Genomic DNA, 12,903 nt, shown 5'->3' on the forward strand with positions numbered 1-12,903 from the left:
CCGCCCCATTTCCAGTCCTCGTGAATAATGAAGCTCTCGAAGAATATGATACAGAGGTAAAATTATCTTTGAAAAATGAGTTTAACATTTAATTAAAATGGGTATAACACCAATACATTCTAATTTGAAGTACATTAAAATGAAAGTAAAAAAAAAAAACAGAACAGTAAATTAAATACATCTAACCTCGCTAGGAATCATGCTTGACCCGCCTCTTGCGTTTTGTGATTGGATAAGAGTGTGCAGTTCAGCCAATAGGATCTCAAAGAATATGACACGGAAGTAAACAAATTTTTTTTAACCCTCTTCCTGCTATTTGGTATTTTACCCACTAGATGTTGCTGTAAATCACAATTTGATGCACACTAAACTCTAAAACAATGTTTATGTAGAATCCTGTACAAAACATTTTTTATTTTTAAATTTCATGAAAAACATCTGCGCGGACCCATTCAACACATTTACCGTTTAACACCGTGTTAAACTTGAGTTACCATGACAACGTGTACACATTTACATCTCATTTTTCTTTCTTCATTGTATTACACATTTATCCAATTCCGCACACAATTCACACGATCCATATATCCAATATCAAAATTAAGTAGCATATACACCTAAATCAATCATACAGAAAATAGTCAAATATCTTGTATAAATATGAATACATCATATTGGTATTTTTTTTCATAAAAAAACAGTTATTTACACACAAAAAAAAGGGAAAAAACACGTTAAAAGTTGTTGTTACTTCCAACAACAAGACTTGAGATGAAACAATTGTGTCACGGTTGCCATGGGGCCCAATTGGCCCCGCCCATGAGGCGCCGGCTGCGGTTCGTTGACGGATTGGCTTCCCTTCTATTTAAACTCAGTGCTCTCACTCCCCCTTTGTCAGTCCATCAACGAACCTCTGCCCTGCAAGACGTGGGTTTAGACCAGGGGTGTCAAACTCATTTTAACTCGGGGGGGCCACACGATAGGACAAAAATACTGTCGGGGGCCGGACTAGTAGATTAAAGAGAAAGAAAAAGAGAGATAAAGAAATAAGAGAAAGAGGGAGGGAAAAGGTGAGAGGGCGGGACAAATAAAGAAAAAGCGAGAGAGGGAGAGAGCGTGAGAAACAAAAGAGGTAAAAAGTCATGAGAGAGGGGGAAAAGAAAGGAGGAGGAAGAAAGAAATCCAAAGAGAAATAGAAAGACGGAAGGAGAAAAATGAGAAAAGAAAGCGCGAAGGGTAGGAAGAGAGAAAGAAAAGAGAGAAAAGGAAAAAAGGATGTTAGAGCAAAAGAAGTTAAAAAGACACAGAGAGAAAAAGAGACAAAGAGCAACAAAGGAAGAGAAAAAGAGAGACACAGAGAGTGGGAGACAGAGAGTGGGAGAAAAAGGGGTGGAAAAGAGAGAGAGAGAGAGAGAGAGAGTGAGAGAAAGAGAAATAAATATAAGTACAGTGTCTTTGGTCGAGGCACCTGGCTTTGGCAACATCAAGTTGACATATTTCAACCTGCAGCTTGTTTTTCTCTTGCGCTTCTCTGAGTGTTGTCTCGCGGGCCGGATTCAATCCCTTAGCGGGCTTGCTCTGGCCCGCGGGCCGCCTGTTTGACACATGTGGTTTAGACTCTGTCTGGTTTCCTGCCTGTGTTTCCTGTCCGGTATTGTTCCCGTTTATTTTGTCCTCTTCAGTATCAGTTTCCAGTTTCGTTCCCGTCTAGTTTCTCTTGTTTAATTTCAACATCTAGTTTTGATATTAATCCTGTCTGTCCCGTCCTGTCCGGTATCGCTCCATCTGTCCCATATCTGCCCGAGCAATTGGTGTCGAGGAAACCGGAGTGCCCGGAGGAAACCCACGCAAGCTCGGGGAGAACATACAAACTCCGCACAGTAAGTCCGGTAGCTGGATTTGAACCCACACAGGAGGTTCCCAAGACCTTAGAACTGTGCCGCACACACGCTAACCTCTGCACCGCCATGCTGCCTGCATGATTCCCCATTTCCCGTTAAATAAAAGGCTTGTGTGAGAAACGTCACGCGTTTGGGTTCTGATCCTGTTCTGGTTCCTGTCAACCATGTCAGTTAGAAATCGAATTTGATAGAAAATCACAATTACCCAGGAGGTCTTGCCTCGTCTTATCAAACCACCTGCAGGATTCAGTTTGGAGAAAGGACTGGAGTAAAGCTGGGATTTGGGGAATTTTCCACTGACTTAAGTTTTGTTTTCGTCATAGTGTACAAATAATTGTCAGGTATTTGTGAAACTATCACAGCCTTGCTCTGAACTCTAAAGCCCGGAATAGTATGTTCTTTTTGGGGGTGGGGTTCGTTTTATTCGAATAAAAACCTCGACGGAACTGCTAAACTTAAGAACTTGTTTTACCCGTCGCACTACCCCAAAATTAAATGGAAGGAAGAAGTTGTACTCAACCTATTGGATTACTCCAAAAAGAGTAAACAGGAAATGAAGGATTTACCCAACCAATCAGAAAACCCGCAGTCGGACTAAGACCTTCATCGTATTATTGTTCTGTTTCCATTTGGATGATTGCCCGCAGGTAAACGTACCCACTGTGTTGTATTGTGTTGTCAGTATCGCCGGTCGGTTTGTAGCGTGTACTGTACTATCGTCCACAGTGTTCTCCAAAAGTAACAAATAGCTTAAGCCTGGATTGTGTAGTACAAAATGGCCTCCATTAGGGTTGTATTTCCAGGAGGGCTCGGTGTATTTCCTGGAAGGACGGCCTTTCCTTGGTATTCCTCTTCCAGCAGGCTAGCATGACCTGGTAGAGCGAATCCGGGCATAGCACAGGCCGGGGGAGGTAGATCTGCCCGGGAAATGACATATTTCAGGACACATATTCATGAAAATACACTGTCTCTACATACAAAAGTTTCAAGTTACAAAGTATTTGAACGGGGAAATATTGCCTCAAGTTACAAAGGCGTTTCAGGATACATAGTCCAAAATACAAGGCAGTACGCGCTGTCGTTCAACCTGGCAACTCAGCATGCTCTTTGAGTCCCCTTCCCGCATTGTATACAGTCTACCGCCGGGGTGTTAAACGGGCGGCCCGCGGGCTGGATCAGGCCCTCTAAGATAGAATCTGGCCCGCGAGACAATGCTGAGAGAAGCGCGAGAGAAAAACGAGCCGCAGGTTGAAATATATCCACTTGATGTGGCCAAAGCCAGGTGCCTCGAACAAACGCAGTACTTGTATTTCTTTCTCGGTCTCTCTCTTTCTCTCTCTCTTCCTCCCTTTTTCTCTTACTCTCTATTTCTCTCTCTTTCACTCTCTTTTTCTCTTTGTTCCTCTTTGTCTCTTTCTCTCTCTGTGTCTTTTGGCCTTCTTTTGCTCTCTTCTCCTTTTGTCCTTTGCTCTCTCTATTCTTTCCTTTCTCTCTCTCTCTCATGTGTTCCCTTTTCTCTTTCTCCCCTTCTTTCTTTCTTTCTCTTCTTCACTTTTCTCTCTTTCTCTCTCGCTCTCTCTCTCCCTTGCGTTCCCCTTCTCTCTATCTCCCCTTTGTTCTTTCTCTTTTTCTCTTTTCTCTCCTCTCTTTCTATCTTTCTCTCTTTCTCTCTTGCATTCCACTTCTCTCGTTCTCCCCTTCTTTCTTTCTCTTTTTCTCTTTTCTCTCCTTTTAACTTTATTTCTTTCTAGTTCTCTTTGGATTATGTTCTCTCTCTCTCTCTTTCTTTCCCCTTCTTCACTATTTCTCTTTTTAACTCTTTTGTTTCTCACATTCTATATATATATATATCTCTCTCTCCCTCTCTCTCTCTCCTTCTCCTTTTCTCTCTTACTTTATCCCACCCTCTCTCTTTTTCTCTCCCTCTCTTTCTATTATTCTTTTCTATCTCTTTTTCTTTCTTTAATCTAGTAGTCTGGCCCCCGAGAGAATGTTTGTTCTATCGTGTGTCCCCTGAGTTAGTATGAGTTTGACACCCCTGGTCTACCGTATGGTACAGCTACGAAGAGCTATCATTAGCAATATACCTCACGAAAAACATGCGAAAAAGGAGAAAAGAAGAGGAAGATACTTTTTCTGGCTATCAAAACAAAGCAAGAGATAATAGAAAGGTATCCCAAATTAAAGACATTTTAGCAAAATTCCACAAAGTCTCAGAATTTGTGCGAAGGAATCTTCCCGAAAAAGTATTGACAGGTCGGCTATATCTCATTATAACGAATTTCTGACAGTTGGTTAAGAGTCTGAAAAAGCAGACGTCATTGGATCGGTTTTTCACGACACGCAAGGCAAAAACACTGCTGAGGACCAGTAAACAAAGAGGCCAGTTAAAAGGTAAATTGATATTTTTATGATTTCTTTATTCTTTGTTTTTTTACATGCTTCCCATTTTATGTTTATTGTGCGGTAATTTAATTTTAATACGTATTTGTTTCATGTTCTGATGCTCTTTTACGATTTTTTTAGAAAAAATAGCACGCTTTTGCGGGGCTGGGAACGGATTAGCGCATTTCCATTCAAAAGGCGTCTCTACTTACAAACGTTTCAGGTTACGGAGCTTCACCCGGAAGGAATTCAATTCGTTAGTAGAGGTAACACCGTATGATTACAGTGGGACCTCGCTACTTCGCGGTTCCACGTTCGCGGGTTCCAAAAAAATAAAATAATAATAATAAAATAAAATAATAATATTAATAATAATAATAATATATTCTCATCTCATCTCATCAGCTGCACCGCTTATCCTCAGTAGGGTCGCGGGGGTGCTGGAGCCCATCCCAGCAATCATCGGGCAGTGGGCAGGGGACACCCTGAACTGGTTGCCAGCCAATCGCAGGGCACACCGGGACAGACAACTCACTCGCTCATTCACACCTAGGGACAATTTGGACCGGCCAATGTCTTTGGAATGTGGGAGGAAACCGGTGTGCCCGGAGGACACCCACGCAAGCACGGGGAGAACATACAAACTCCGCACAGTAAGGTCGGGAGCTGGATTTGAACCCACGACAGGTTCCCATGACATGAACTGTGCTGCACACGCGCTAACCACTGCGCCGCCGTGCTGCCATTAATAATATATATTTTTTAATTGTTATTATTAATTTTTTTTTGGTCTTGGTCCCCATTAACTGGGTCTAAAAAAAAAATAATACTAAAATAAAATAATTAAAAAAAAATAATAATCAAAATAAAAATAAAAATATTAAAAAAAAAAATTAAGCATTTTTTGAAGCGTCGCTACTTCGCGGATTTTCACTTTTCGCGGGTGGTTTTGGTCCCCATTAACCGGGGTCTAAAAAAAGAATAATTCTAAAATAAAATAATTAAAAAAAAAAAAAAATAAAAAAAAACCTAAAATAAAATAATTTAAAAAATAAAAAAATAAAAAAATACTAAAATAAAATAATTTGAAAAAAAAAATTAAGCATTTTTTGAAGCGTGGCTTCTTCGCAGATTTTCACTTTTTGCGGGTGGTTTTGCTCCCCATTAACCGGGTCTAAAAAAAATAATAATACTAAAATAAAATAATTAAAAAAAAATAAATAAATAAATACTGGAATAAAATAATTAAAAAAAAAAATTTAAGCATTTTTTGAAGGGGCGTCGCTTCTTCGCGGATTTTCACTTTTCGCGGGTGGTTTTGGTCCCCATTAACCGGGTCTAAAAAATAATAATAATACAATAAAATAATAAAAAAATAAAAAAATTGAAAAAATACTAAAATAAAATAATTAAAAAAAAGAAATTCTGCATTTTTTGAAGCGTCGCTATCTCACGGATTTTCACATTTCGCGGGTGGTTTTGGTCCCCCTTAACCGGGTCTAAAAAAAAAAAAATAATAAAATAAAATAATTAAAAAAAAAAAAAAAATTCTTATTTTTTAATGCATTTTTGAAGGGTCGTCGCTACTTCACGGATTTTCACTTTTCGTGGGTGGTTTTGGTCCCCCTTAACCGGGTCTAAAAAATAATAATAATAAAATCAAATAATAAAAAAAAAAAAAATGCATTTTTTGAAGGGGCGTCGCTACTTCGCAGATTTTCACTTTTCGCGGGTGTTTTTTCTCCCCATTAACCGCGATAACCGAGGGATAACTGCAATTACGTTCTCTACACAATTGCACCTATCCATCCATAATACTCCAAACGTAATCATTTTTTTTTCTACCTGTCTTTTCTGATCTCTGAAGAACTCTCCCGTGTTTTCGATGACTTGCTCGTCCGTGAGTTGCGAGTAAGGCTGTTCCTTGCAGAAGTTGAGGATCTCCCACAGGGTGACGGCAAAGGCCCATACGTCACTCGCCGTGGTGAATTTACCCTGCCAGAGGAGAAATCCATTATCACGCCTGTAGGGGGAGCTGTGAATGTCACTACAATAGGATTGGACAGAAAATATCAACTTGTATAAATATGAATACATCATATTGGTAATTTTGGTTATTTACACACCAAAAAACACGTTAAAAGTTGTTGTTACTTCCAATAACAAGACTTGAGATGAAACATTTGTGTCACGGTTGCCATGGGGCCCAATCGGCCCCGCCCATGAGGCGCCGGCTGCGGGTCGTTGACGGATTGGCTTCCCTTCTGTTTAAACTCAGTGCTCTCACTCCCCCTTTGTCAGCCCGTCAACGAACCTCTGCCCTGCAAGACGTGGGTTTAGACCAGGGGTGTCAAACTCATTTTAACACGGGGGGCACAAGATTGAATAAACATTCTGTAAGGGGCCGGACTAGTGGATCAAAGAGAAAGAAAAAGAGAGATAAAGAAATAAGAGAAAGAGGGATGGAAAAGAAGAAAGAGGGCGGGACAAAGAAAGAGAGAGAGGGAGAGAGAGTGAGAAACAAAAGAGATAAAAAGACAAGTCGGAATCGATACTGGATACCGAAGACTGCGGCAAGATATCAGGATGAGACTAATGGGATTGATCACCAGATACACAAGCAGATACCGGACAGACGGAATCGATACCGGACAGGACGGGACAGACAGGATTGATACCAGATACACAAGCAGATACCGGACAGACGGGACAGCCAGGAATGATAACAGACACACGTGGAGATACCGGATAGACGGGATCGATACCGAACAGGACGGAACAAATAGGATCGATACCAGATACTGGAGAATGGAGTGAGATATCGGACAAGACGAGACAGACGGGATCGATACTGGATAATGGAGACTGGCGCAGGATATCGGACAGGATGAGACAGGCGGAATAGATACCAGAGACCGTGGCAAGATATCAGACAGAACGAGACAGATGGGATCAATACCAGATACTGGAGACTGTAGTCAGATATCAGACTGGACGAGACAGATGGGATCGATACCAGACACTGGGGACTGGAGTCAGATATCAAACAGGACGAGATAGACGGGACTGATACTGGACAGCATACACAAGCAGGATACTAGACAGAGTCAAAACACACGTTTTGCAGGTGCAGAGGTTCGTTGACAGACTGACAAGGGGTGAGTGAGAGCACTGAGCTTAAATAGGAGGGAAGCTAATCAGGCAATAAGTCGCAGCTGGCGTCAAACGGGCGGGGCCAAATGGGAGCCATGGGCAACCGTGACAGACAGTCCATTCCCCCCTGTCTTTCTTTCCCCCTCTCTCACTATTTCTCCTTTTATCTCTTTTGTTTTTCACGTTCTCACTCTCTCTCTCTCTCTCTCTTACTCTCTCTCCCTCTCTCTCACTCTCTCTCTCTTTCTCTCCTACTCTTTTCTAACCTCTCTCTTTTTCTATTTCTCTTTGGATTTATTTCTCTTTCTTCCCCCCTCTCTCACTATTTCTCTTTTTATCTCTTTTGTTTTTCACATTCTCCCCTCTCTCTCTCTCTCTCTCTCTCTCTCTCTCTCTCTCTCTCTCACCCCCTCTATCTCCTTCTCTCCTTCTATTTTCTAACCTCTCTCTTTTTCCATTTCTCTTTGGATTTCTTTCTCTTCCCCCCCTCTCACTATTTCTCTTTCTATCTCTTTTCTCACATTCCCTCTCTCTCTCTCTCTCTCTCTCTCTCTCTCTCTCTCTCTCTCTCCCTCCTTATATTTTCTAACCTCTCTCTTTTTCTATTTCTCTTTGGATTTCTTTCTCTTTCTTTCCCCCCTCCCACTATTTCTCTCTTTATCTCTTATGTTTTTCACGTTCTCCCCCCCCTCTCTCTCTTTCCCTCCTTCTATTTTCTAACCTCTCTATTTTTCTATTTCTCTTTGCATTTCTTTCTCTTTCTTCCCCCCTCTCACTATTACTCTTTTTTTCTCTTTTGTTTCTCACATTCTCTCTCTCTCTCTTCCCCCTTTCTCTTTTTCTTTGTCCCACTCTCACTTCTTTTCCCTCCCTCTCTTTTTTAACCTCTCTCTTTTTCTATTTCTCTTTGGATTTCTTTCTCTTTCTTTCCCCCTCTTACTATTTCCCTTTTTATCTCTTATGTTTCTCATGTTCTCTCTCTCTCTCTCTCTATCTTTTCCTCCTTTCTCTCTTTCTTTGATATACAGTATATTGTTTTGGGGCCAAGTAGGCAATCAACCCAACCCAAAATGAGTCAAGAAAACCTGCTCACCTCAAGGCATAATAGTGCCATATTGCGACATGATTTCAAAAACTTAGGTAACGGTGCGATTCCTCACCAATAGGATGTATTATACCTTGAGCATAATAGTGCCATATTGCGACATTATTTTAAAATCTTACTAAAACACAATTTCTTTAAAACTCGGCATCCGATTTCTCCTCCGTCAAACATGTTTTTGCAAGTCCCCCTCTCTCACTATTTCTCTCTTTATCTCTTTTGTTTTTCACGTTCTCCCCTCTCTCTCTCTCTCTCTCTCTCTCTCTCTCTCTCTCTCTCTCTCTCTCTCTCTGTCTTTCTCTACTTCTCTTTTCTAACCTCTCTCTTTTACTATTTCTCTTTGGATTCCTGTCTCTTTCTTTCCCCCTCTCTCACTATTTCACTTTTTATCTCTTTTGTTTTTCACGTCCCCCCCTCTCACTCTCTCGCTTTCTTTCCCTCCTTCTCTTTTCTAACCTCTCTCTTTTTCCATTTCTCTTTGGATTTCTTTTTTTTTCTTTCCCCCTCTCTCACTATTTCTCTTCTAATCTATTTTGTTTCTCATGTTCTCTCTCTCTCTCTCTCTCTCTCTTTCTCTTTTCTCTCTCTCTCTTTTCCCCCTTTCTCTTTTTCTTTGTCCCACCCTCACTCTTTTTCCCTCCCTCTGTTTTCTAACTTCTCTTTTTCTCATGTTCTCTCTCTCTCTCCTTTCTCTCTCTCTCTCTTTCCCCCTTTCTCTCTTTCTTTGATATACAGTATATTGTTTTGGGGCCAAGTAGGCAGTCAACCCCCTTCTTTAAATGTGTTTGGACAAAACGAGTCAAGAAATCCCGCTCACCTCAAGGGATAATAGTGCCATATTGCGACATGATTTCAAAAGCGATTCCTCACCAATAGGACGCTCTCCCAAGACATCCAACGAATGGGCAGCACGGCACGGCCTTGAATGCGGTAGTAATCTCCGCTGTAGAGGTTCCGGCTCATGCCGAAATCGGCAATCTTGATGGTGAAGTTTTTGCCCACCAGGCAGTTGCGCGTGGCCAGGTCCCGGTGCACGAAATTCAGGGAGGACAGGTACTTCATACCCGAGGCGATCTGGGCTGCCGTGTAGCACAGGTTGCCGAAACTGGAGAGACGGAGAGAGGGGGGAGGGGAAGAACGGGAAGTGTCAAACAGGCGGGCCTGAAATGGGATTGAATCCGGACGGCGAGACAACGCTCAGAGAAGCGCAGGAGAAAAACGAGCCGCGGGTTGGAATATGTCCACTTGATGTTGCCAAAGCTAGGTGCCTGTCACAAAGACGCTGTACTTGTATTTCTTTCTCTCTCTCTCTCTCTCTCTGTCTCTCTCTGTCTCTCTCTCTCTCTCTTTCTCTCTCTCTCTCTCTTTTCCTCCCCTTTCTCTCACTTTCTGCCCCTCTCACTTTCACTCTCTGTAACTTTTTAATTTCTTTTGCTCTCTTTCCTTTTCCTTATTCTCTCTCTTTTCTCTCTTTCTTTCTCCCCGTCTCTCCTTCTTTCCTTCAATATACGCTCCTTCTCTTTTTCTCTTTTTATATTTGCTATGGATTTCTTTCTTTACCTTTCTTTCCCCCTGTCTCACTATTTCTCTTTTTATCTCTTTTGTTTCTCACATTCTCACTCCCTCTCTTTTTCTCTCTTTCTTGTTTCTCTCCTCTCTTTCTCTCTTTCTATTTATCTCTGGATTTCGTTCATTTTTTTCTCTTACCCTCTCTCACTATTTCTCTTTTTATCTTTTGTTTCTCATGTTCTTTCTCTCCCTCACTCTCTTTTCTGTCTTTTTTCTCCCTCTCTTTTTCTCCCTTTCTCTTTTTCTTTGTCTCATCCTCTCTCCATTTCTCTCCCTCTCTTTCTCTTATTTATTTCTCTCTCTCTCTTTCCCTTTCTGTTTTCCACCCTCTTGCCTTTTCTCTGCACTTTTCTCTCTCTCTTCTCTCTTTATCTCTTTCTCTCTCTCTCTCTTTCTCTTCTTCTCGTTTTTCTCCTTCACTCTTTTTATTTCTCTTTGGATTTCTTTCTCTCTCTCTCTTTCTTTCCCCTTCTCTCACTATTTACCTTTTTATCTCTTTTGTTTTTCACGTTCTCTCTGTCTTTTCGCTCTCTCTTTCCTTATCCCACACCCTCTCCTTTTCTCTCCCTGTGTCTTGTTCTCTCCCTCTCTTTCTCTTATTTCTTTCTCTCTCCGTGTTATTAGTTTTTTTTCCCAGCAATCCTTTTTTTCTCATTTTTATGCTTGAATATTTTTAATGTGGGGCTCAGAAAAATAAATAAATATAGTAAAGATAAATATAGTAAAACTACCAAAAAATATATTTACTATATAAATATAGTAAAACTACAAAAAAATATTAAAAAACTAAAATTAAATTTTTTTTAAAAATTGGCAGTCAATAGAAAAAAAATCATTCTGATGTTTGTTTTTTTAACTTTCATTTTTATGATTCCTATTTATTTATTATATTTATTATTATATTTATTATTTGTTATTCAAAATGATATTTTCTGTGTTTTTTTCTCAATTTTTTAACCTGGATGTTTGGCAACATGGGCCTGTAATGTATCCATTATCTCCAAAAGGTCATTTTACAAAAATAACATTAAAAAAAAAAAGAAAAATCATGTTAAAAACAGAATTTTAAAAAACATATTTTTACTACTTTTGAAATTATTATTACCTTGACTCTTTGCAATGTGGGGTGGTAAGAACGTGAGGAAAATGAAGTAGAATAACAAATAACGATGTAAAAAAAATCATAAAATAAAACAAAAAAAAATTTAAATTAAAAAAAAAAATCATGGGAAAGATGATTTAAAAGATAATGATAAAAGCAGATCAATGGAAAAATACATGTAAAGGCTCTTTGAACTCAGTTTAGGATTGTTAACAATTCCTTAATCGATAAAATATTCTACTTTCAACTTTTTGAAGACGCCTCAAACTACGCCACCCACCTAAATGGCAATGTATTGTTTAATGCGAACGAAAACAAGTGCCTATTGGCACAACGTAGCAGCATGATGCCAGACAACCACGGCGGCAACCTCTAGGTAGGGAATAGTTCATGTATTTTTTCCTAGTATTTTTCATTTTTTTAATGAATGGAAGTTGACTGTTAACTAGCTCAGAGTGTCCCTTGCCCATGGAACGAAGATAGCTGGGATGGGCTCCAGCACCCCCGCGACCCTACTGAGGATAAGCAGTGCAGCTAATGAGATGAGATGAGAATATAAAGTCTAAATATTTCAGGCTGTCTCCACGTACCTGACGGTGGGCGCGTTGCTTAGCAGCGCCAGCTGTCCTTCCGGTTCGTGGCGGGACAAAAACTGGTTAAGATCTCCATTTTCCATGTATTCTGTGATCATACACAAGGGGTCGCTGTAGACGCACACGGCCAGCAATCGGACAATGTTGGGGTCCTTCAGACGAGACATGATCTTGATCTCCTTCAGGAAGTCGTTCCTAAGGAACCACAAAATAGTGTAGTGTGGGGAATAACGATGATATTAATTAGCAGTGTAACACACGTTACTTTAAAAAAGTAATCAGTTATAGATACTCAACTACTTGTTCCCAAAAGTATCTGAGTTACTCTGTAGTAAAAGTAACTTGTTACCAGGGAAAGTAACTCAGCAGTAAACAATATAAAGTGAATTTGATAAATCAAGTCTAACTCAAATGGTCCTTTATAGAGATGGGAATTCTTTTTTAGAGGACCTACCTATCTATCTATCTATCTATCTATCTATCTATCTATCTATCTATCTATCTATCTATCTATCTATCTATCTATCTATCTATCTATCTATCTATCTATCTATCTATCTATCTATCTATCTATCTATCTATCTATCTATCTATCTATCTATCTATCTATCTATCTATCTATCTATCTATCTATCTATCTATCTATCTATCTATCTATCTATCTATCTATCTATCTATCTATCTATCTATCTATCTATCTATCTATCTATCTATCTATCTATCTATCTATCTATCTATCTATCTATCTATCTATCTAGACATCTATCTAGACATCTATCTAGACATCTATCTAGACATCTATCTAACTATCTAGACATCTATCTAGACATCTATCTATCTATCTAGACATCTTTCTGGACATCTAACTATCTATCTGGACATCTATCTAGACATCTATCTAGACATCGATCTAGACATCTGTCTATCTAGACATCTCTCTGAACATCAATCTATCTATTTATCTATCTATCTAGACATCTACCTAACTATCTATCTAGACATATCTCTGGACATCTATCTAGACATCTATCTAGACATCTATTTAGACATCTATCTAGACATCTATCTAGACATCTATCTAGACATCTAGACATCTCT

At 39.7% G+C, this 12,903-nt stretch overlaps 1 protein-coding gene across 1 annotated transcript in view; it reads right to left on the reverse strand.

The window, feature by feature from the left end:
- Window positions 1-447: 447 nt before the first annotated feature.
- The window catches only part of LOC148355877 (discoidin domain-containing receptor 2-like), a 69,092-nt gene continuing 56,636 nt past the window's right edge, over window positions 448-12,903 (reverse strand). The window contains exons 14-17 of the mRNA XM_088349055.1: window positions 11,803-12,000; window positions 9,412-9,646; window positions 6,132-6,281; window positions 448-2,818 (exon numbers count right to left, since the gene is read on the reverse strand). Of these exons, the coding sequence (XP_088205181.1) occupies window positions 2,687-2,818; window positions 6,132-6,281; window positions 9,412-9,646; window positions 11,803-12,000 (715 nt within the window). The 3' untranslated portion in view covers window positions 448-2,686. The remainder of the gene's footprint in view (window positions 2,819-6,131; window positions 6,282-9,411; window positions 9,647-11,802; window positions 12,001-12,903) is intronic.

The sequence above is a fragment of the Urocampus carinirostris genome, chromosome 12 (assembly GCF_059441175.1).
Source record: "Urocampus carinirostris isolate Australia breed hairy pipefish chromosome 12, RoL_Ucar_1.0, whole genome shotgun sequence".
NCBI lineage: Eukaryota > Metazoa > Chordata > Actinopteri > Syngnathiformes > Syngnathidae > Urocampus > Urocampus carinirostris.